A 25,640-nucleotide genomic window follows, 5' to 3' on the forward strand; every position below is an offset into this window, starting at 1 on the left:
CAGACTCAGCTGGTCGGAGACGGCCTGAACGATTTCCTCCTTGGTGGTTCCGCCATCCATGTCCAGAATCTCCAATCTGGTCAGATTCGATAGTGCCCTTGCCTCGACTTGACCTTCAAGCGCGGATCCTATGTCCTCCTTCAGCTGGGTGACATTCTCTGCTCCTGCTGCGTTTAGTTCCAGTAGGAGGTCTCCTTTGGCCCACTGCCTGCAGCTTGGTATCCTGGCTCCTTGTCACCAGCTTTAGCATGTCGCTATATGTCATCCCACTCTTCCGTTGTACCAAAATAGCGGCAGGACGCTTCTTTGGTAGAGTCCGTGTCGGTCGCCTCGTCGTCACTGTCTGCCATGTAGGCTCTGTTTGTGGCACAATTCCCTCGTTGTCGTGCGACGAAAAAGTTTCTCGCGGCCGTCGATTTTTCGGCGAAACGGTATCCGAAGTGTTGGCGGCGGCGGCGACTGCTCTCTGGCGGGGCATCCTAGGCTGCTGTTGCGGCTTCTCCGTTTGTTGCCCTCTGGTGACGAGGGACACTTTAGTGCACTTGGGGCATGCCGCTACTGTTTCCGGGTCGCTATCGCTGCACAGAATGCTACTCACTGCCTGCTGCAATTCTTTAAGTCTGTCGACTTTCTCTCTGAGAGCATTCGTAATGGCTCGCTTGCCTCCCTCCTTTTCTGGCTTGATGCGTTCGGCTATTTCCTCCAGTAACGCTCCCATTTCTGCCAACTCGCTCTTGCCCCTTACTTGTTGCAACTTAGATTTCTTTGGTTGCATCGCGCCGCCTGCTGGAGGACTCTGGGAAACTTCACGCAGCCTCTTTGGCGTATCGGTCACGCCAAACAACTCATTTACTCCTACTCGCTCATGACCGAACAGAGCCTCTATCGCAAGCTGACTGCATGGACTGTCAGCGCAAATAGACTCAGACCATAGAGCCGGTGCTGAGTCGAGCGCCATTGACTGACGCCGCCCACTTGGCCCCGCCATCAAGGCAGCCGATCTCAAGCCCTCAATGCTTGAAGCCAGGTATTTCCCCCTGGGGTTTTTTGGGAGTTATGCCGCTCCCTGCTCGGCTCCACACAATTCGAATCGGTCCGAGTTAATTGAAAATTTAAAAAATTAATTGAATAATTTAAAAAAAATTAATTTAAAGAAATTAATTTAAAAAAAAATTAATTTAAAAAATTAATTTAAAAAAAAAATTAATAAAAAAATTAATTTAAAAAAAAAAAAAAAAAAAAAAAAAATTAATAAAAAAATCAATTTAAAAAAAAAATTAATAAAAAATTTTAAAAATTTTCCACAGGGCGGATTTGAACCTGGTGTTTTCGCCTCCAAGACAGAGTGCTTGTCTCTGACAATTAATCTCTATGCAAAAAACAAAAAGTACTCCAATTGAAAAATTTTCCACAGGGCGGATTTGAGCCTGGTACTTTCGCCTACAAGGCAGAGTGCTTGTCTTGGGGCCCACAGACCGAGTTTACACCTGGAGGGCTGAAACACAGCTAGATACTATGGGGGCCCTTAAAAGTATGCCGCACTTTGCGCGATCACTTTAAAGCTCACTTTAAGCTCCGCTTTAAAGCTTTCAGCGATTTCGCGGAGTTGGCAGGTGCCAATGATGGGGCTTTTAAGCCCGGGTTGGCCTGACCAGTGCACAGCTGATACCTGCACCACGAGTCGGCTGTCCAGCTGTGGAAAAAAAAGGTGGAAGAAAAGAAAAACAGAGACCAAAAAAATATTTGTGTATGTACGTATATATGTAAATATATATATTAGAAGCGATGGCTCAAACCAGGAGACACTTCAGTTGGTGTTATCGATGTCGATGATGGTGATAGGGGTGCGACCACCCCACTACTACACACACGCGCGCGAGAGCTGCGAGGAGAGCAATTTACGCCCCTCACCCCCTGGACGGATGACCGCAGCAGCCCCAGCAGGTTTTAAAACGAAATCGCGACCGGGTGCCTGACGATTCGGGATAACCGTGAGTAGGCCTGCGTAGCCAACACCGTCTCACACTGTCCGCTTTACTTTGCAGATAATACACGTCCGTAGACTAGCGAAAAAACCGGATTGCAACGGAGCGTCGAATCAGCGTCGTTCCTCTAGCTTCGATGTTTTTCAGTGGCTGTCTGTGTGTGTGTGTGTGTGCCTGCCTCTTCAACAAATACAACAGCAATAACAACAACAACAACAACAGTAAATCCAAAACACTAAAGCACCAAAAAGCCGCCCATTAGAGCGGCCCAACTGCTGGTCAATGGCCATAACAATGTGAATGTGTTGTTTGCCTCTCATTGTTATGGCCATACGTAATTAGTATGCCGAAAGATATTGTTGGTAAAAGGTTCCATGTTATGCGGCACTTGTCATGATGAGGTGGCCATCATCATTATCTTCATCAACATAATCATACAGGGCTATTAATGGATTATAATTACAATGGCAAACGAAAATTTCACACCTCATTCAGTCCCATTCATTACAATTCTGTGTGTGTGTGTTTAGGTCATAAATCATTACTCATTACCAAAAATACAATCCAACTGCATTCGAACTGCAAAAACCACATGAAGAGCTCTCTATCTCTTTCTCTTTCTTTCTCTCTGTCAATGTCAAATCCAAAGTGTCTTTTTGCATGGGACTCCAGCATCAGCTGCCATTATAGACCCGCTTGAATTTCAGTTGATTGCATCCACTGCAAATGCTAATCTCACCTAATTGCATCGATGACCAGGGCGTATGCGCAATGTGCATACACTCTGTGCAATTAGCGAGAATGAGTTTGACTAACGAAAATGCATAATACAAAAGTTACTTAGCCTAAATTACTGGTCTGTATTGTTGATGGAGCTGTATTACAAAGTTAATTAAACGAAAAGCAAACTATTTGCCATACGGGTGAATGCTGCAAAAAATAATATTCCTTCTTTATTTTTATTTTTTTGCCAACCAACAGCATTAACAACAATTGCGCACTTTTTGTTGGTTTATTTTCATGCAGTATTTTTATTAATGTTTTTTTTTTTGTTTTCCTTTGTAATCATTTTAACTGGTCATGGGGTTCTGTTTATTCAGACTACTACTTTTTATTTAAATTTTCATAAATACTTGTTTAATTAACTTTTTAAGTTTTCAATTTTTCTCTTTAATTATGATTGAACGCTTTTAATTTAAAGTTGACAACCCGCAACCAAGCTCACCTTTATGCAAAGGTGTTGAAACCTTTAAATTTTTTGTATATTGTAGTATTTTAACTTATCTAATAAAATAAAGAAGAAAACATAAAAGTTGTACCTACATCTAATATACATATATATGTGTCGTATTTGTTAAACCTTTAATAATCTGTCTCTAAATTCATGGATCATCAAATATAATCAATAACGTATGGATATAGGCATTAAGTAACGACATTGATTTGCCTTTTTTTTTTGTTTCTTGTAATTTTGATAATGACTTTTTGCATCAGTTGTATCATCAATAATGGCAGATGTTCAATTTTCTTCTGCCCCGTGGGTCTCCTTCATTTTATCGAGTTGGTTTTAACCGGTTGAACAGTGCTTCCTTTTTTCTGTCCCTGTCCCGGACCGTGTTGTCTTTCATCCTTAGGCCAAAAGAGCAATAACTTTACTCTGGCCGATAGCTTCCATATTTATAAGTAACGGTAAGCCAATGAGAAAGTGAAATTTTTTCTTACTTTTGTTTTTGTTTTTTTATTTAATCTTTCCGTTTTATTTTTCGCCTCACCTACGGCCATAGCAGCTGCCCAATCGCACAGACACATACCAACACAGTCACACTAGAGATATATAAATTGATTCGATGCTTGACTCTTCACCGATATCGATGTAACTCAATGAATCGACGACGCCTCTCAAGCCCCCAAACACGTGAGGTTGGGCCAGTCCAAGCCGGGCCGGCTCGTTTTGTGTCTGTCACTTGATTGTGTTTGTTTGCTTTATCAAAAGGCATAAATCGAACCAAAAACGGATATGGCCGGCATTAAAAAACACAGAAAAAACGAAAAAAAACCAACCAGCCAAAGCTGAGCCACAATTCCGTACCTCAGGTCCCGGCACTTTCTTCGGCATGTTTTTCGGCTGATGCTGCGGTTGGGGTTGGGTTTGTGGCAACTTTTTTTTGGCCGACAGCCGACTGCAGCCTTAGAAATGATAGAAATTACAACAAATATCGAACGGACTGAAGTGCAACAACAACAACAACAACGACGACGAAAGGTAACAAAACTAAACCAGCTTTGGACTTTGAGCGCGTGGCTAGCGTCAGGAAAGCCATGGCTGAAAGCCAAATAACAATTTGACTTTAATTAATTGTCAGAGGGTTGGGCCAGGCAGTTTTTGCTGAATGAATGAATGAATGGATGGCTAGATGAGCGATGGAAAGGCATATTATATACATATATATATATCTGTGCATCCCTAGAGAATTGTGTCGATTTTCGACATGAGAGTTAGAGAAAGGCCCAGCAACCTACTGAGGTACCGACAATAACTTCTAATTGAGATATTTAGTGTTGCTCCAAATCACAGCAGCACATGCAATAAATGACAACTTTAGCTTTCGTGACACGAATCCAATGACGATTCAAGTCAATCAGTAACAAAAAGTGAGCATAAAATTGACTTTTATTTATGTTGCGACTGCTGCTCTAAGGTTTTCTAGTTTTGTAGCCACACACACACACACACACACACACACACACACACACACAGAAAGTCTAATCATAATGAGACAGAAAAGACAATATAACAATGGATAGAGAGTCAACCACAATCATCATCAGCATCATGATGATGATGCCGACCGAAAGCCGTAAGAAAAATAATCGTAAAAGTGAGAGTTTCCACTTGATAATCAGATTTTGGTTTTACTTCTTTCATTTCTCCACCTCCCAAAAAAATATTGTGATTTGGGTTTTTTATTTTGGTTTTATCTTCTTAAAGCATTGGACAAGATAAAATCGTGAAATGCAAATATCTTGCGCCTTAGAGACAGCCACGCCCCAAATTGTGTAATCGCCAATGATGGCAAAAAATACCATTTATATGAATCGCTAAAAATTCATCGAAAATAAATATGTAAGTGGAAAGAGAATAAGAAATAAAAAGCAAAGAAACAAGCAAAAAATGAAAAAACGAAAGCTTAAGGGCGTGGCAGAGAGTGCCCGCCTGCCTGTCTGTCTGCCTGCCTGCTTGCTCTGCTTTTAATTGCTCAGTTTTCACTTTCAAGGCATTTCAATTTCGTTTCATTATGAAAAAATTTGTCATTATCATAATTATGATCAGGGTAAAAAGGCATTTCACTTTCGTTATTGTCAACATTTTGTTCTTTTGTTGGACAAAAGCAGCTCTCGAAACGGTCTCTTTCATCCATGATGGCTTTGTAATATCATTCACCGAACTGGCTATCGTCGTCATCGTCATCATCATCATCAACATCATCATCATTATTATCAACAACATCTTCATCATTTGCTATAGTAATTTTGTTGGACCGTTCGTTTGTTCGCTTGTTTGATTACCTTGTTTGTTAATATGTTGACAATAAAAGTTGCAAACTGACAACTTTCACACATCTGCCGATTCCGATTCCATTGCCATTGCTGTTTAAGAATAAACATCGGGTTCATCTGAAGCGGCTTCACCAAATCAGATGCACTAAAGAAAATATAATACAACTGTACTTTGGCACAAAACAACTAACCTAGCATATGACTAGAATTACTATCAGCCACACGCGTTGTGGGAAAAACACTTGTAATTGTAAACTAACCCAAACGATCACGACGGCAGGATGTCAAGTGGCCGACACCGTGCCCAAAATAATAATAATTTTTCAACCCCCGAATGCGTGGGTGTGAGTTGTACTAGAATAAGATCTCCTTAAGAACAATTGTTACCTCCTAGAGCCTAAGATTTCCTATATAAACTCCGTACTTTAGTAAATAAAATCAGTTCATATTTTGAATTCAACGAATGAAGATTGGGTTATTTTCCTTCTCCCGGAATCCCTATTCATTTTGGTCCTTCGAGCCGGATAGATCATGTTTGGGCCTTCGATAAAAAAGAACTCTGTAGTTTTCCCCCACCAGTGGTAAGAGACTCAGAGGTTCAATCAGCTCCTTAAGGTCTGAATTCTTATGATAAGATCAGATAAAGGTAGCAAAATAAAAAACTCTTGTTTTCCCCCACCAGTGGTAAGAGACAGAGTATAAAATTAAAGCAAAATATTATTGCTGAATAAATAAAAAATGCGTGCGTCTGAATTTAAAGGCAGTTTGGCTAGTGGAGCAACTGTAGTATCTTCAGCGGCGGGAGAGTTTTTAACCGATCTTAAAGGCAGTTTGGCTAGTGGAGCAACTGTAGTAATTCCGGCAGTGTGTATGTACACTAATATCGTTGCAAACGCTGTATGTAGTTGCAAGTAGGCAACAAAGATCAGCAGCAGAGCAATGAAACAGTTGCAATTAGCCAACAAAGGACAGCAGAAGAGCAATGAAATATTTGCAAAGAGGCAACACGTTAGCAGAAGAGCAACAACATAGTTTCAGAGACGAAAAGGATGGTGCCAGGTGGCCGCAGGAGCAGATCGGAGAGGCGAGCGGAGTTCGAACGAGTTTAAGGAGAGGCGAGCGGAGGCAAAGCATGGTTTTCTAACAATTTAAAGGTCGCTTAAATAAAAAACTAATTACATACTATACAAATAAATCCCACTTGCCCCATTTGGTGGCCCCTTGCAGAATGTTTAAGAATAAACATCGGGTTCATCTGAAGCGGCTTCACCAAATCAGATGCACTAAAGAAAATATAATACAACTGTACTTTGGCACAAAACAACTAACCTAGCATATGACTAGAATTACTATCAGCCACACGCGTTGTGGGAAAAACACTTGTAATTGTAAACTAACCCAAACGATCACGACGGCAGGATGTCAAGTGGCCGACACCGTGCCCAAAATAATAATAATTTTTCAACCCCCGAATGCGTGGGTGTGAGTTGTACTAGAATAAGATCTCCTTAAGAACAATTGTTACCTCCTAGAGCCTAAGATTTCCTATATAAACTCCGTACTTTAGTAAATAAAATCAGTTCATATTTTGAATTCAACGAATGAAGATTGGGTTATTTTCCTTCTCCCGGAATCCCTATTCAATTGCCTTTGCCTTTGCCGTTGCCGCACCAGCTGATACTTAGCACAGTGTGCAAAGTTATAAATGCCAATTGAAAATTACACTTTTTGTCGTCCTTGTGCATCTCTATCTGGTGGTAACCACTGGCTAAATCCAATATTGAAAAATATTTCGATTTCCCAATTCTATCCAAGACATCGTTTATTATTGGCATAGGGTACTTGTCTTTTATGGTTTTCTCATTTAGCTTTCTAAAATCTACAACTAGACGCCACTTTCTTTTTCCTGAGGCATCGGCTTTTTTTGGCACAAGCCAAACCGGTGCACTCCAAGGAGAGTGACTATGTATTATTATTTTATTATCGAGTAATTTTTTTAATTGTTCCTTTACCTCAATTCTTTCATGGAACCCATACCTATAGGGTCTTGTATAAATCGGGATATCATCTTTAGTCAAAATCTTATGTTTGACTTCGTTTGTAAATGATAGTTGCTTACTGTCGTCATAAAAGATGTCAGAAAATTCAACACAAATGTCTTTTAATAATTGGATTTCTTCTGAGTTGATATGGGCGGTTCTAATTACTTTGTTAAAATCAAATGAGCTTAAATCTGTTTCATTATCATTTTGGAAAGCGATGTTTACTTCTATATGCTGACCTTTGGAATATGAATTTACTTGAAGGGGTTGGTCAAAACATATACTTTTATGTGAATCGGAGTAATTTGTTATTTCGACCCAACTGAAGTTATTTTCTGCTGAATATAATCCGTTTGAAATAAAAAGGTCATTATCTAGTTGTATTTCTTGACAAAGAAAAGTGCCTTCTTTAAGGTTAACAGGGATCTTGATTAGTTTTCTGGTTGAATGCTCAATCTCTAGCTTTTCTCCTGCTAAATTTTCTTTTGTGAGTATTGGGAGTTTAGCATTTTGTGTGATCAACACGAAATTTTCTAAGTCTACTTTTGCTTTCAATGTTTTTAGTAAATCGACTCCTATAAGGCCATCGAAAAATGAATGGAATTTAAATAATAAAAATTTTAGTGTACCATTTTGGTTAAATTCATTAAACATGTCTAGTAAACATGCTGAATATAGTGCATGTGTATTTATAATTGTTTTTATAATTCTTGACTCGGTTTGTTTAATATGTTGTTCACTTGGAACAAATTGAGGGTCAAGAAAAGAAGTAGTAGACCCTGCGTCGATCAAAAGGTTTAATTTTTTACCAAATGGGAATTGAATTTGAACATATGGTAAAATCGAACCATGTGTGTGCTTGGTTATGTAGCCTGCTTGGATGTTGAGGCTACATACTGAAAATTTTGGTCATCATTAATGTTGTGCAACTCATCTCTTTTTTTATTTGATTACTGTTGTTTGTGTTGGATTTTGCAGACTGGTTAGAGAAGTTGGAATTTCTAGTTTGGGTACTATAGTTTCCCCAATTTTTCTGTCTCTGTCGGTCACTTTGTTGCTCATTGTCGTACTTTTTTTGTTTAAATGGTCTTTGATTGTTGTTACTGTAATTATTTGTTTTTCCCTCTTGAGACCAATTTCTCTCCCTTTTTTGTTGGTTTCGGGGCCCAAACGATTCCGAATTTCGACCATTATACGTTGTTCTTTCAAAGCTCTGATTTATTCGCCTAGCTTCTCTTTGACTAGTATAAACTTCCTTTTCCGCAATTGCTATTTCATATGCTGTAACGATATCCGTGGGGTTTCTGCCTCGAACTATTGAACCTAAAGGTCCACGAAGTCCCTTCAGAAAAGTGGTTAGACATTGGTTAAGAAACAATTCTTTCTTTGTTTGTATGATAGTTGGATTGGTATCCTTTTGGTCAATGATGTTTAGTAGAGCTCTTTGAATATTTGTGATTTTTTCGTATAATATCTCTACCGGATGGCTTTGCAGTGTTAATATTCCAAGTTCTGCTATTAGATTATACTCGGTTCTTTTATCGACAAAGTGTTTAATTAAGGTATCTTTAATTTCATTCGAATTAAGTCGCACATTTGATTGATACAAGAGTTCATGAGCTTTACCCTGAATTTTGTTCCTGATTGCTCTCAAAATCATGACCCCTGCAGGTGTCTGATCTGCTCCTTTAATAAGCATTAAAAACTCCTCAACATTGGTAATGAATTCTTTAAGTCCCTCTTTATTTCCCTCATATACAGGCATAGACTGAATCAATTGTAATAAATCGGATATCTTAAACCCACCTAATGGCTCCTGTGTTTGTGGGCCAGTGGGTTGGGCTGGAGGAATCTCCTGATCTAAAGGCATTGATAATTCGAAACTCATTGGTAATCCGAAAAATTATTTTTTTTTGAATTTGTTTTGTTAGTATCTAGTCTCTTAGATCGTGTTTCTTACTTTTTAACTTAATCGTAGCTTAATATATCTTTCTTACTTATGTTTTATTGTAATTAGTGTTATGTGTAAGCAAGGTGTCCTTCCTTTTTTTTTTTTTTTTTTTTTTTTTTTTTAATCTGTTGACTCACGAGTTGTTGTCCCTCCGTGTGGCAAGCGATGAAATGATGGTTTTAAATAGTTGTTGTTTTATTTTGCGGTTGTGCTGAAGCTAAGAATTGTTTTCCCTCCGTGTGGCAAGCGATGAAATGGTGGGTTTAAATATTTGTAGTTTTATTTCGCGGTTGTGCTGAAGCTAGCTGAGATTGTTGCTCGATGCAGTAGTCCCAACTAAGGGCGGACAGTCGTCAGCCGTGAATTTCACCAGATTAAGCCTTACCCCTTTAACTTTCGGCTAAAATTGTTGGGCCTTTGCTCGCTCAAACTTGAAGCATTCGAATTTCACAGCTTGTTGTTTAATCTGCACACACTTTGACTTCTGTCTACTTTTCTTTTATATATATTATTATTATTTTTTTTTTTTTTTTTTGAAGATCGATGTTGCTTCCAAGGCGGTTGAAAATTAAATGACTCGCTGCCCAAAGGTTAGGAAACTACAAAACGCACTCCAAAATTTGCGACGCCACTTGTCAAACAATTCTGACTGTCGCGACATCGCTGTCGTTCTGTTCTAACGGAACACGTAAAGCCACCAAAATGTGCGACTCGCGACGCGGTCAGACGAAAAAGATGATAAAATAGAGATGCTTGTCGCGAAGCAACTTTGTACCGTTGCGGCATGTCCGTCACTCTGACGAGACATGCAAGTCTGCAAAATGTAGCAAACGACAATGTCGCCTGTTACGCAGCTTGTACCGCGACGCGGTCAGACCAAAAAGATGATGAAGTAGAGACGCTTGTCGCGAAGCAACTTTGTACCGTTGCGGCATCTCCGTCACTCTGACGAGACACGCAAGTCTGCAAAATGTAGCAAACGACAATGTCGCCTGTTACGCAGCTTGTACCCATATACATGTGTGTATGTGCTTAACGGGAATTGCTGAATTCGGGGAACGAATACACCCGAAGCCAAAATTTGAAAGAGATGATTAAATATTTTAAATTCGAGTGAAACTGAAATGCAACACCAACATCAATATCATGGAGTACACATTGACGATTTATACATACATATGTATGTATATGTATGTACATATGTACATGTTTTGTTGTCTTTATCGCTCTGTCCGATACAGTTGGTTCAATCGCAAAATGCACTGGTTTAGCACACTTAACAATCTCTAGCACGATTAGGCAACAATTTATGCATTATTATTTATTTTTTTTTTTTTTTTTTTTTTTTTTTTTTTTTTATTTTTTTAATTTTTTTGAATTATTATTTAAATTTTTCGTTTTTTTTTTTTTGTTTTTTTTTTTGTTTTTTTTTTTTATTAATGAAATATTTGTGAATCATTATTTAAAACCTTTTTTTTTTTTTTTTTTTTGATACTTAGATACTTATGCATGAACGTAGGTTCCTTCGCGGCACTTTTTCCCGTCCCTGAAGTCGTTAAGCTGCGCCAGTTAACATCTTGGCCAACACGTGTTCGAGGAAAAAGAGTAACTTTTCACTGTGTTTATTTACTTTTTAGTATTTTTTTATTATAAAATTAAAACCTCCGTCTTGTTTGACGTTCAACACACAATTATGATTTTTATTCGGCGACAATGCCATTCTCTCCTTCAGTTAATTATGTATATATGTATGAATGTATATATGTATGTAAGTGTCTATATATGTATGTATGGATATATGAATGTAGCGTTGATTTAGCGATCGTTACTATATTTATTTATTTATTAATATTTGAATTGTTTGATGACAATCGAGTTCAATATATTGTTAGAATTTAAACATACTTATAGAAATAACACTAAACTAATTATGGACCTTGACGTGCGACTCAGTTGACAGTCTCTTTGCGAATGATCCACGGCCTCTTTAACAAGCTCTCTCTCAACTTATATAATGATCCTATGCCCTGCTCTCTCTACTACTACTAGAATGTTCGGCCACTACGCGTTTGTCTCCTCTCTTCTATCACTTTTGACTGCTCTCTCTCAATACCATTTCCCACATTCGGCCCTCCTGACTGTACATTCGACCCGAATGACGGTCCCCACAATTTCATATATTCCGATACAGTTGATGTCCTATTAGGCCCTTCCGCCTGTCCAACTTTCTCTTATTACATATCTTCCATGATTTTTAATCGCCGTTACTTTATAGGGTCCTAAATACTTTCCTTTAAGTTTCAGACCAACGCCATATTGGGTACGCTTAATAGCAACCAAATCATTTATTTTGAATCGTTTTCCCTCTTTTCTCTTTAGATTAGCTGACTTCTTGTTCTCCTCCTGAATTTGTTTTATACTTTCAACTGCCTCCATTCGTATTTTCTTTCTGTGTTCTGCTAGTTCTTCGATTAGAAGATCATCGAGTAGTTCTTTAAGGTTTACATCCTCTGATCTACGCATGTCAATACCGGTTAGGATCTTAAAAGGAGCTATCTTAGTACTTCTAGGTGCCGTATCGTTGATGATTTGCTGAACTTTCCCAACGTATTTATACCATGAAGCTAGATTATCTAAACTCATTTTAGCTAGCATTGGAATAACAATCTTGTGAATCCTTTCAACCTGCCCATTTCCTCGCGGTACTCCGGTGGTAATCAATAAATGCACGATGTCGTGATCCTCGCAATACTTTTTGAAAATATGCGATGTAAAAGCCGCGCCTCTATCAGATATCAATCGTACTGGGTTCCCAAAATTTGTTGCTTGAACTTCTAAACACCGTATCACTTCATCTACGCCTGTGCTCCTAGTGGGATATAACCAAACGTACTTAGAAAAACCATCTATAATAACCAACAAGTAATTATACCGTTTATTTGTAAGTTCCAATGGTCCGACGTGATCAATATGGTAAGAACAAAGTGGTTTGTCACCCTTTTCTATCGAAGTTAGATATCCCTCTCTTTTGCCAGCCTTTGCGTTAATAACAATACACTCCACACAACTATGTACCACACGAATAACCTTATCTCTCAATTCGGGAATATAGTATGATTTCTCGATTAAATCTTGCGTTTTCTTGACGGAAAAGTGACCCTGGGTATGTGCAAATCTAATAATCTCATGTTCCATTGCCGAAGGCACTACAATCAACTCACAATTAGGGTCTTTAAAGAGAATCTCGTTCTCTATATAGAAGTCTTTATAACTTTCTTTTTCGACTAGCGTCCTTACTGCCTTGGTCCACTCATCTTGCAACTGAGCTTCTTTTAATCGATGTTTAATAGTGTCCTCAACAAGCATAAAACATGCAAAACGACTCAACGCATCGACGTGCCTCATTTGAGTACCTGATCGATGTACGATAACATAATCAAAATCTTGAAGATACATAGCCCAACGAGCAACTCTCAAAGGAACATCTTTCTTTTCGATTAATTTTCTGTAGTCACAGCATAAACGCTTCTGACCATTCTTTTTCGAGACTAAGACAACTGGCGACGCGTACTCAGAAGTACTGGTTTTAATTATTTTCTCTGCTAGCCATTCTTGAATTTGTTTATCAACAATTTCCTGATCACAAAGGGCTAAACGTCTCGGGTGCTGATACACAGGTATTTCGTCGCTCAATATAATTTTCATGCTTACTGGTGCGTTTGCATTTCTTTTTGGCTGGTAGTTCCGAATTAATTTCTCTACTTCCCCTTTTATCAAATGGTTTAAATGCGAAAGATTTATGTCTGGACTCTTATCCCTGTCTTTAATATTTGTGATGAAGATATTTCCAATATCTCCTGCCCACTGAATATCTGACTCATTTTGTTTTCTCTTTGACATACTATGGGTGTGACAAACTTCTATATCGTTGCGCATAGCAAACCTAGATCCATTTGCTGTTACATTTATATTGACAGTGTTCAATATCGTTCGACCCAGTATAGCATCAAAACTTATATCCTGATCTGGCACTACATGGAATTCTATGTTCATAACTAAACCATCCACTTTCACTGGTATGATAAAACTACCGAAAGTCAACACTTTACTGTCGCCAATTCCTGTTAAATGTCTAGCTCCGCCTAATAACGGTTTCGATCCAATCATAAAATAAATATTTCTTCGCATAAGACATAATCCAGCGCCAGTATCTACGAGTCCTTTAAATATAACGTTAGAATATACGATGTCTTTAAGTTCTAACCCTGACGGAGTAAATTCGCTTGACGGCTGTATTACTACATCTTCATTTTCTACCACGTTTGTATTTCTCTCGTATTTAATTGGATTTTCTAGTTTGCACTGTGCCATTCGATGTCCTACTTTACCACATTTGAAACACTTTTGGTCGTTCTTCGGACAGTCTCGTCTGATATGTGATGTATCACCGCAACTATAGCATTTCCGATTCTTAGATGTATCAATTATTTTACCCTGATTAATCTTTCCTCCTGACTGAGCCTCAAACTTGTTTAACGACTTGTGTGAAGCACGAACTTTCTGATACGTTTCTATTTGAAACTTCAGTTCTTGTAGATTCCTGGCTTGAAATAGAATAGCTTTATTTACTTGTGAGTCTGGAATGCCCTTTACAAAGTATTCTATCAAGCTCTCATCGTCCAAATTCACTGGTTTGGCAATTTCCATTAAAGCATACAAATATTCATGCAAAGTCTCCTCTCTTTTCTGAGAACGTTGCGATAATATTCTATGAATCTCAGCTGCTGATCGTTTCGAACCAAATCCTTTGCGCAGTGCTGCTTTTAATATCTCCCAATTGTTTATACCATGTTGACTCCGAATAAATGATTTAGCTGCCGCAGCTAACAACTGTTTGGCGTATATAAAGGTCTGTAACTTGTCCCATTGTACTGTAATAGCACACTCTTCTATCTCTTGTACCCACGAATCAATGTCGGGACTACCTGAGCCGGAAAAATAGGATACACTGCCCTCAACATCTTTTAAGGTGTACCAAGATCGACTACAATTGTTTATGGGCAATTCGCCTCTAGCTGTAACTACTGATTCTACTTCTTCATCCTCGCTATCTTGGTCTTGAATATCGTAATGAGTAAGAAGTCTATTCTGTAGATCACGTTTTCTTCCCACTGTGCTTAGGTTCAATTCGGCCAACTTATTTCGCAAATCTGCGACTCGCAATGCCATAACATCGTCAAGCTCCATATTACAATATTTTCTTTGTTCAATACCAATAATTAATGCTAAGGTTAGTTTTAGTAAATTCAATTAAGGTTAGAACTATATACATATAGTCCCCAAAAAATTTACCCAAGTCCGCTCCTGTCCCACGAAGTCTTCGTTTAATTTCTGCCAGCAGGTTGTCTGTCCTCTTCTAACGTTTTGTCTCTTGCCGCGTCCAGCTTCTGCCTCTGCCAACGGGTTGCCTCTGCCTCTGCTGACGTTTTATCACACACCACGCCCAGCTTTGCCTCTGCCAACGGGTTGCCTCTGCCAACGGGTTGCCTCTGCCTCTGCTGACGTTTTGCCTCACGCTACGTCCAGCTTTGCCTCTGCCAACGGGTTGCCTCTGCCAACGGTTCGCCTCTGCCAACGGGTTGCCTCTGCCAACGGTTCGCCTCTGCCAACGGTTCGCCTCTGCCAACGGGTTGCCTCTGCCTCTGCTGACGTTTTGCCTCACGCTACGTCCAGCTTTGCCTCTGCCAACGGGTTGCCTCTGCCAACGGTTCGCCTCTGCCAACGGGTTGCCTCTGCCTCTGCTGACGTTTTGCCTCACGCTACGTCCAGCTTTGCCTCTGCCAACGGGTTGCCTCTGCCTCTGCTGACGTTTTGCTTCTTGATCCGCTCTGTCCAAATATTTCTAGACTGTTCTAGAAAAATTTGCTGATCGCCGTCCGTTACCAAACATGCTCGTGCGTGTATTGTCTGCGTCGTAACGTATTTGGGCACCAAAGATTTTATGCAACAATTTAGCACAGCCTATCTCGCTTGCTCTTACACAATGATGACGACACAAAAGTTTTTGCTTTGTCACTTCGAAGAACTTTGTTTGTTGTCTCTTTCACTCACGCAGTGTTATATGTTTGTATGTTAATTTCTTTAAACAATATTTCGGGCGAGCCCCCAAAAATGTAGCGTTGATTTAGCGATCGTTACTATATTTATTTATTTATTAATATTTGAATTGTTTGATGACAATCGAGTTCAATATATTGTTAGAATTTAAACATACTTATAGAAATAACACTAAACTAATTATGGACCTTGACGTGCGACTCAGTTGACAGTCTCTTTGCAAATGATCCACGGCCTCTTTAACAAGCTCTCTCTCAACTTATATAATGATCCTATGCCCTGCTCTCTCTACTACTACTAGAATGTTCGGCCACTACGCGTTTGTCTCCTCTCTTCTATCACTTTTGACTGCTCTCTCTCAATACCATTTCCCACATGTATGTGTGTAAATATGTATGTACGTATATATGTAAGTGTCTATATATGGATATATGTATGTGTGTAAATCAGGGCCCGGCACAAAGAGAGCGCTAAAAAAGTTTAGTTGTATGTGTGCACTTGCTTGTATGCGTGTGTTGCTTTACACTGCGCAAAATTAAACTTCATCAAATTCTGCCTCGAATCAAGAAAACGAGTGCAGCAAATAATCTTATGCAAGAAAAAGATAGAGAAAACAAAGCAGCGATCAATTTTTTCATGTGTGTTTTCTCAACAAAGCGACATAGATCTGCTTGCGTCGAAATGCTGAGGGAAACTAAATCAACCCTCATCCTCTGTGTGAGGACTTCGGCAGCCGTTCGGTTACACGCATACGAGGTGCCGAACGTGTTCGTCCCCCGGGGGATATGAGTGCCGGGCTCTGGTGTAAATATGTATGTACGTATATATGTACATATGTGTTATTTGTTACCCTTTTTGATGTGTTGTCCATGGTTTGTGTAGTTGAAGGTGAATTCGTTGGTGTGGTGACCGGGTAGGTAACTCCTCCCCCACTGGATTGAAGTGAGGGCCATAGCGGTGGTCTAAACGAAATTAGTAGCGACTGGTGGTGGTTTGAGGACAATTGATCCTCTTCAAAGGATTAAAATATAGTTGCGCTTTGATTGCTTCCAGGTGAGGTTGTCTATGCTAGGTTTTAAGTCTGTTTAACACCAACAAAACAAACTCCCTTTCTGGTTCCAGAATTTCCGGTTGTTCTGTCCATTGATGATTTCTTGTAGATAATTCGTATCCCACGTTGGGGCAAAAAAAAAAAATAATAATTTTATCTTTAAGAGGCTTAATACTATATCTATTATAAATAACATGTTTAGGTATTTTTAGATATTTAGTCTTGTCATTGGCAATGGTATAATGAATGAATTTATAATAGTTAAATAATTAGAGAGACAGATTTAGATATAGATACAGAGTTATAGATAGACAGAGGTAGATATAGAAATAGAGATAGAGTTTTAGATTGATAGACAGATGAGATAGATAGTTAGAGTTAGATAGGCGAGGCTGGCTTTTGATTAATGGGCGCGACTAGTTGCAAACATTTTGTGGCCATTAATCAAAGACGCAGCCGCGAGATGAAAGATAGATATAGATGAGCGATAGAAGGAGTGTATGTATAAAGAGTGTGTGAGTTGTGTTGGTTGTGGCAGCTATGGACTGTTTTTTTTTTTTTGGTGGATGTGAAAGAAGAAGGTGGTTTTTGGCATGGTGTGTGCTCGGTTAGCTCTCTGGGCCGAGAGTTTGTTTTTCTTTTGTTTGATTGGAATTCAATTTTTTGCTGGGGTGCAATGCCATACGGCATCGCCCCCATCTCGTTCTCGTTCAAGTAAAAAAATTAAAATAAATAATTTATAAATATATATAAATATAGACATTAATTAACTGGTCATCATTTTTTTGTTTTTGCGAATGTTCTCTCTCCTTGTCAGGCTTTGTTGTCCTTCATATGGAGGGCGGAATGGAAGGCCGATGGCTTACCGTCTGGCCTGTTTGTATCCCTGGTAGGCAATAGTCTGGGCCACAGGTGAGCTGTAGGCACCATGGGTATCCCAGCCGGAGCTGCCACCCGATGACCAGCCGCTGCTGGCAGCACCACCACCGCCGGATGACCAGCCACCAGAGCTAGCAGAGGAGGAGCCAGCGTTCTTTCCACCGAAAAGACCGCCGAGACCGCCGAGCAGACCACCGCCAGAGCCGCCGGAACCGCCCAGACGGCTCAGACCACTTGATGCACCGGCAGCCAAAGCGAGGAAGAAGGCAATCACGGAGACAACCAAAGCCTTCTTGGCCAAGAAGAGCAGACCGAAGATGGAACCAACGCCGAGGACAGCAATCTTAGCACCAACGCCCAACAGGATGGGGAGGAACTTCTTCAAGAGCTTCTTCCTGCGGTTACGGGACTCGACAACCAATTCACGGAGATCGGCCTTGATGTCATCGGGAATGGCACGGGCAACGCTGCGAGCGGCATTGGCGAAGTTGAAGTTCAAAGAGCGCTCAGCGAAGAAGCTCTTAGCATTGTCCATGAAGTAGTTGCCCATCTCGGTGGTGCGAGCCTCCACAGAGGGAGCGGCCTCAACAGCGATAGCATTGTCCAGAGATTTGCCCTGACGTCCTTCATTGGCCTTGACCAACGAGACACCGCCGAACAGTTCGATTTGTGGATTTTCAAAGATGGACTTGGCCTTGCGGAAGAGCTGCATAGAGGGAAGACACGAAAAGAATTGGGTTCACAAATTAGCTTATTTAGGTTTAGGTTGTATATTCCGAACGGTCATATTTGATTTACACAATTAATTAATATTCATTTGTATAAATATTTTGGCACTTTCACTTTCGCATCCCCATGAAATTTGTTTCATCTTCCATATTTAAATTATTCACTAGAGACTTTCACTGTCTCAGGGCTACATTAGTGTGGCTCCTGATGATTAATTTTTATTTCATGGGTGATTCTATTTTGTTTTTTTTTTTCTCTTTCTTTTATAGTTTCACTTTCACGGTGCCACAAAAAAATTGTGTTCTTTAGTGTTCTTTAATATATAATTAGTTAATCCTTGGTTTATTGTTTAATCCGTACCGTTAGCTGAAGACACGAGATAGAATCAGCCTCCAGGCATTTGGCAAATGCACAGGACTGTTCCTCGGTGGCGACCTTGACAGGATCGGCCGAGATGCCCGATGCCAAAAGCAGGACACATGCGGTAGCAATGAAGAACTTCATGGTTATGATTTGTTTTTGAACTAAACTGAATTCCTTGGGCACCACCGAAATCACTGGTGTGTTCATTCGAATGGAACAAGCTGCGGTTTGATAATTTTTCGACGCTGTCAGGCTGTTTTTAAAGAGTTTCCAACCTAACGGATGCCTCGCTGCGGCATAACGTAAAATTATGTAAAAAGTGCACACAAATACACCACACACACACACACACACACACACACTGATTAACTGAGCAGCGACGCAGGCAGCAAGTATGAGAGGGCTCCAAGTTCCCTACGGTATCCAATAAATCGGGTTCTCGCTCGCTCACTCGCTCTCCCTCACAAATGCTCTCCCGCTCTGTGACAGCAGCCGCCCCCTGTCGTTGTCTTTGTGTGTCTCTGTCTATCTCTTACTCCCTGTGTATCTTCTTCTCTGTTTGGCAACTCATCTGCTGCTCATCTGCCCATCATTTGTATGCTGCCTCCGCTCTTTCCCTTACACACACACACGCACACGTGCAGACTGTGATTCTATGTATGTACCATTTTGTTCGCATTTAGCTTTTGACTCGGCTTGGCTACAGCTTCACAGATTACAACACATGAGGTGATAAACAGGTGCTGCTCTCAGTTTAACCCACTCTTCTGCCTGCCTCCCTGCCCGCCAGCCTTCCCCCCATGCGTCTTGCCTATCTGGGTGCCACAATATGTGTGCCATATTCTTCTGCTTTTGTTAATTTTGAACGCTTTTGTTTTTTTTTCTCTCTCTTCTTTTCTTTTTTTTTTTGGCCGCAAGAAATGAAAGTTGTGTGTATTATATTTTCATACTACTGTTATTTTTTGGCCCCTAGTCTGGTCTTGGGGGCCTACATACGTCTCCTCGCGCTCTGCCCCCCTTCTTATCAAGGTCCATCGCAATGTCTGTGTGTCATCTTCTTTTCGGGTTTTTGGTAAAGGGCAGGGGTAGGAAGGGCATGGTAGAGGGATGTATGGGGGCAAGTTGTTTTGTTTATCGCATGTGCGCGCCTTGAAATTACTTTTCATTTTCGTGACATTATAGTTGTTGTTTTTGTTGTTGCTGTCATTTTTATGACGCAACATAAACTGTGATTTTTATCATAAATTACGCAATTAGGTCGCCAGAATGAAACCGAGTTTTAGTGGCCTGGACCTAGGATCCATATGGATATATATATATATATATCTCTGTCATAAATATGATATATAAGTATTTATTTGATGGGGGGGTCATAAGTAAAATTTAATGATAAGCACGTCCTGTCCAAGTGAAAAGTAGGCACCTTGAGCATAATCGTAAAAAAATAAAACCATAGGGCTAAACCTTTGCTCAGCTTTGGCGAAGTTTAAACACCCTTGACAAAACGTATACTAATGGATTAGTTAAACGATTAGGGGTTAGTACGGATTTGTACAAAAGAAAGAAAACTAAGGACTTATTGGGTAAAAGGTTTATTTGTTTGTTTTCCATATTTTAATAAAATATAATGTCTTTAATGAAGTCTTGGCAGGATTTCTGTAATTAAGCTAAACTAATTTCTAAATAAATATTATTTTGAATTTTTCAATCATTATATAAGAATTTGTCCTTAAATAAGTATAATTCTGCAAACCATTTAAGATAAAATTGATCGAAATGTTGATATTGCCTTTGGTGATATCAACTAGTTAATCAAGGTTTTCATTGAAAAGCAAAAAGAAAAGTGAAATGATTCTTAGTAATGCTAAAGACTTAAGTGTTTGCTTTTGTTAATATTTTCTGAATGAGGCAAATAATGGTCCACATACTCATACTCTTGCCTTTGTTGGCAAGAGTATGAAAACGACTTTGGTGCGTCATCTTGTGTTGCTTTTGCTACTGCGGCTGCTGCCTGACTTTGCAATTGTGACACATTAGTCAACAATTTGAGCTCAGCAAAAGTGCAAACAACAACGCGCTTCAATTGCTCAAGTGAAATGAAAGAGAAATTACACGCAAAGCAAAAAAAAATGGATATGAGGCAGAGATGTGCTATAGATGGATGAATAGTTGGACAGTCGGGAATAGGTTTGGGAGGGTTTGGAGGGATATTAAGCGTGAATACCGAATTCGCTAGCCTAAAAAAGTCAACAGCATTCGCTGACTTTACTTGCGGTTTTGAGCACCAGCTCCGTCTCTATCTCCGTCTCCATCTTTGACTTTCGTTTCAAGGTGAATGTTGGAGATGCAGAGAGATGGTCGACTGACGATATCTGACACCTTGAGACACCATCAAACCACTGAATCATCGTCATTATGCCACGATGCCAAATTGTCGATTGCCGTTGGCGCATGGGGCGTATGAGTAATTTTACTATGCTACAATTTAATCAGCTTTCCGTTGCTCGCACTTGTGCGACTCTTGTGACGTCAATGGCCCCATGTAACGGTAAAAGTGTAAAAAGTTTAAAAATTTGAAGATCCATTCGATAATTTCGTAACTGACTGAAATAAAAAGGGTGCAGCATCCGTTGCCACAATCGCGGCATCCCAAAAGAGAGAGAGAAAAGTGAAAAAAAAAATTATAATTAAACGACAATGTTGAGCGACCGTGTCAGCGTGAATTCGTTGAAATTTCACAATGCACCACACACTCAGTGCACCACTCACACACACACACACACACACACACACACACACACACAAACACAGAGACACACAAGATGGGCATCCGTTTTTACTACTACTACAAAATTTATGTTGGTTCACGCGCTGAACGCGTCCATGTCCATCCATTTGGCATTTGGCGTCTCTGGCTTGTGCCAAAGTCCCCATTGCCAGCGGGCAAGACATTCAACAAGAGGCAAGAGGCAACAGCCAACAGTCATGGCCATTCATGCGAAAAGTAGCTGGCCAAGTGTCGACTGTTGGTATATTTTTTTTTATGAATGAATTTCGCCGTAGTTGGACCTGCTTGTTGTTTGTGTTTTTGTTATGTTTTTGTTAGACGTGTTGTTGTTGTTATGGCCATTTGTTTTTTCCCAAAAACAAAACAATGTACACCTTTCCTATGGTCGGGATTACATCAGACTTTTGTTCATGTCCATAACTAAAAGTCCTTGTCACAAAAAATTCCATTCATATGTGCATATTTTTTGGTGCAATTCAAGCTTTTTTTGTTATTTATTGCTAACCAAGTTAATTAACTGAAAGCATTTTTCAATTAGTGCTTGCGCTTGATTAAGCAAATATACAAATTTTACTGAAATAATAAACTGTTTTTGAGGGTTTCATAAATATGTTTAAATCCTTGACATGTGCTTAAGAGAAGCAGGACTTTTTTCAAATATTCCCATAAATACTCTTTCCAAACTTACGTATAAATCAAGCAAAGACTGCAAAGCTTTAATTACAACTGACACATTTTCCTAATTATTTTCAATTTCTCTATTCCATTTTGTTTATCTTGATTTTACAATGACAATCAAATGCATTGTAAAAGTGTTGTAATATTTTGTCAAGTCAGAGATTTTAAGTGCCTCATTTGGGGATCTATTCAATAGAATATTTGAGCTTAGTTCTCACTTTCATTTCGTTTGACATTAATTCAAATACTCGAAACTCATTAGCCAGACAGGGGAACAGTAAATACAATGACGATGATCATTTGTATCCCACACAACAAGATGGCCATTTTACGGTCTTTCTTCTTCTTTATTTATCAGCAGGCCGTTGCTTTTTTTTTGTCTAACTATTCGAATTAAATTAAAGCTGAAAGAAAGTTTTTTTCCTGCTATATTTTTAGTTTATTTCGTCGACTGACTTGCATAAACAAAATGAAAGCGAGAAGAAGATCGGAGACGGGCGGCATTTGGTGTTAGGTGAAAAACTATGCATTACTAAATACTACCCACAAATTAGAAAAGATTTTCGTTTCTGATTGCTGTAGATGGCCATCGAAGATACACTAGACCCAGCTAACGGTGTGCCTAATGTACCGTACTGCCACCAACGGCATATGTATATGTATGTGGCTCGAACACTGGTCCAATCGGTAGCACAATTTCACATTGTTTGCTGACATCTTTTCTTTTGCCACTTGACAGGTATTTTGCCAATCAATTGCCACATTGTAGGTGTGTTTGCCTTTGGTGAGCTAAAAAATTTCTTGTTGATTTTGCATTTTTTTTCTTCTCCTTTTTCGCTTTATTTTTCGATTTTTATTAAATTGTTATGGGGTGGGTCTGTCTCTCTCTCTCGCTCTCATGTAAAAAATATTGCTATATATATATATATGTAGGTGTGTTTTGTGTATCTGTGTTCAAGCAACATCAACAATAACAACAACAAAAGATACAGACGACCATCAGCAAGAGCAAGAGCAACAGCAGAAGCGGCAAAAATTTAATGAATAAATAACAAAAAATTTTCGCTGAAAGTAGTGGTCAGAAGTAAGCTATATACACGTATTTAGCAGCCATAGCAACGGTTATACAAAAAAAAAAAAAAAAAAATGATAAATACCTATATATATACCTATACATTCCTACATTATTTGCATTAAGAGGAAGAAGACTTAACTGAATCTTGAATATATTTAATAAATTTCTTTTGACCGACTTGCAGATTAAAATGCCAAGGAAATAAAGAAGTGAAATGTGATGATGCAACGTTTCGAGTGGATCAGATAAATGGCTAAGAAAGAAGAAGAAAGGCTACAGGGAAGGCAATCAATGATAAATATATATATAAGAGCCAAGGGGATGCACCTTTTATACAATATTTAGTACCTTGGACCCTTTTCAATGTCAGTTTAAAGCAAAAATATTCAATATTTGTTAGGCTAAAATAGTCGTGAGACAGGATAATTTCTTGAATTAAGAGGAAGTTTCCGGAGATAGTTTAAAGATTTTAAATATTGACTAAAATTTCATAGCAGATACCAAATGTTTATTCAAATTCTTGTTAAATAACTTTTATCTTAAGAATTTGATTAGGATTTAGAACCTATTCTTAAATGTTTAATCTAAAATAGATTCTATTGAAATCCATGAAGAATTAGATATTAGAATTGTAGCAATTAATAAAAGGCTATTATCTAGTACATAACGTAAAAGGAAACCTTTTGCCGATGTCTGATATATAAAATGCAACCTTTTTTGTTGTTGATTTTTGGAATGACCATCCCTAGTTTATTAGAATAAGTAAAAGTATCTTTTACTTGAACTTGAGCACAGCCGAAATGTAAATGTAAAGAAGATGAAACAGACACAGAAAATTTCACAAACCATAAAAATGTTAAGCTAATACTCGTAGAACTCTATTTTCCCCTTTTTTTTTACGGTCACATTGAATTAATGTTAAATTTGCATAATAATCAAAAATAACAAAAGCAACAACAACAACAAAAGGCAATTATGTATAACCAAAAGCGGAGAAGTCAGCTGGAAGTTTGGTGTCTGCAACATTTCTTATAAAGAATTCGCGGTATTTGGGTTAAATATTAATTTACATGTGAATCGTTGCGGAAGGTGGGCCCCCCTCTCGATTCTCTTTCATTCGATGGATGGCTGGATGAGCTCCAACTTAGGGTCCATAAGCAACCGAGAGCAGCATCATTGAAAAGTGAAATTTGTGGCAGAGTCGACTTAAAATGTAGGCTGCGTGACACTTTCAGTCAGCTCGAAGCGGCCCGCCTCAGTTTGGCTTGGTCATTTTCCAAGCTCATCGAACGACGATTAATCAGCTAATTTCTTTATGAACTTTCATTTATGCAGCAGCAGCATCAGCAGCAGAGGCAGTCAGCATTCACACACGTCGCCGTCATCATCATTATTGTAATCATCATCATCATCATCAAAGACCAAATTTTTTAGAAAATCAATCTCATGTCTGCAAAATATTTCACTCTTTAGGTGGAGATAGAAGACAGAGGAAGAGGCGGAAGGGAGATAGCTGTGTGGGGGTTTATATAAACTCGCAGTTGCTCGAATCATATAAAAATTATAAAACAACAAATTTTGCTTTTATGAACTTATTTTATAATTTAATTACAAGTGGCAGAAGCAAGCAACAAAGCTGGTCAAAGTCGACTCCAGTCGAGCTCGTAAAATGCCGTTGAAAAGGGAAAGTTAACAGAAGAGCGGGCCAGAGTCGACATCTCAGCAGCCGCAGCCACAACAATTAGGCATAGCGGGGCACTATACTGCTCGAGGGGAGGCATCGGTGGCGGGGAGGGGGAGATGGCATGGTAGATCAAGTTGCGGTATGAGCCATGGTAGGTTTTGTATCCCTGTTAAGCGTTTAACGGGTTTTTCAACTACAACTACCACTACACTTTGTTTTTTTGTGCTTTTTTTGGGCCCTCTTGGTATTGTGTAACAGAACTCACAGCATGGCCAAAACAACACAAAAAATTAAGGTCTCGCATGTTATATTTCCAGTTGTCGTTGGCCCGTGGTCTTGTTTTTTTTTTCTCTCTTTTTTTCTTGGGGGAGCACCAGAAGAAGAACCGTTGTGTGTATGCTGCCAAAAAAAAAAAAGTAGTGAAAGTTGGCCATTCAACGCATTATGCAAATTCAATCTATATATGTTCATACACATAATTATGCATGGTGATTTTTGGTTGCTTCTTTTTGAATGGAAAACAAAAGTTCAGATGAAATCTGATCTCAAACAGAACCGAAACGAACTAAACGAACGAAAAAGTTTACTAAATTTCGATATCCGGTATCTGAGTATCTGAGCATTTGTATCGGTATTGCAATTGACATTAGGGCTCAATAAACTGCCTGACAAATGATGACATTAAAGGCGAGAAAACAAAACAAAAACTAGTTTCAGACTTGGTCAATGCGAAGTTCAAA

At 39.1% G+C, this 25,640-nt stretch overlaps 1 protein-coding gene across 1 annotated transcript; it reads right to left on the minus strand.

Moving 5' to 3' along the window:
• Positions 1-17,471: 17,471 nt before the first annotated feature.
• LOC6653461 (keratin, type II cytoskeletal 5-like) lies at positions 17,472-18,887 on the minus strand. The gene is made up of 2 exons (XM_047013234.1): positions 18,673-18,887; positions 17,472-18,289 (listed from the first exon to the last, which is right to left on the minus strand). The coding sequence occupies exons 1-2, from the start codon at positions 18,880-18,882 to the stop codon at positions 17,567-17,569; spliced, it is 933 nt and encodes a 310-aa protein (XP_046869190.1). The 5' UTR covers positions 18,883-18,887; the 3' UTR covers positions 17,472-17,566.
• Positions 18,888-25,640: the final 6,753 nt, after the last annotated feature.

Source organism: Drosophila willistoni, unplaced genomic scaffold (assembly GCF_018902025.1).
Source record: "Drosophila willistoni isolate 14030-0811.24 unplaced genomic scaffold, UCI_dwil_1.1 Seg640, whole genome shotgun sequence".
NCBI classification, from domain to species: domain Eukaryota; kingdom Metazoa; phylum Arthropoda; class Insecta; order Diptera; family Drosophilidae; genus Drosophila; species Drosophila willistoni.

What these genes read in the sequence shown, in the direction of transcription:
- LOC6653461 (XM_047013234.1), bottom strand. Translation starts at nt 18,882, where the DNA reads ATGAACACACCAGTGATTTCGGTGGTGCCCAAGGAATTCAGTTTAGTT. An exon ending in TCTCGTGTCTTCAGCTAACG is followed by an intron (nt 18,290 to 18,672) that starts GTACGGATTAAA and finishes CCCTCTATGCAG; the next exon opens with CTCTTCCGCAAGGCCAAGTC.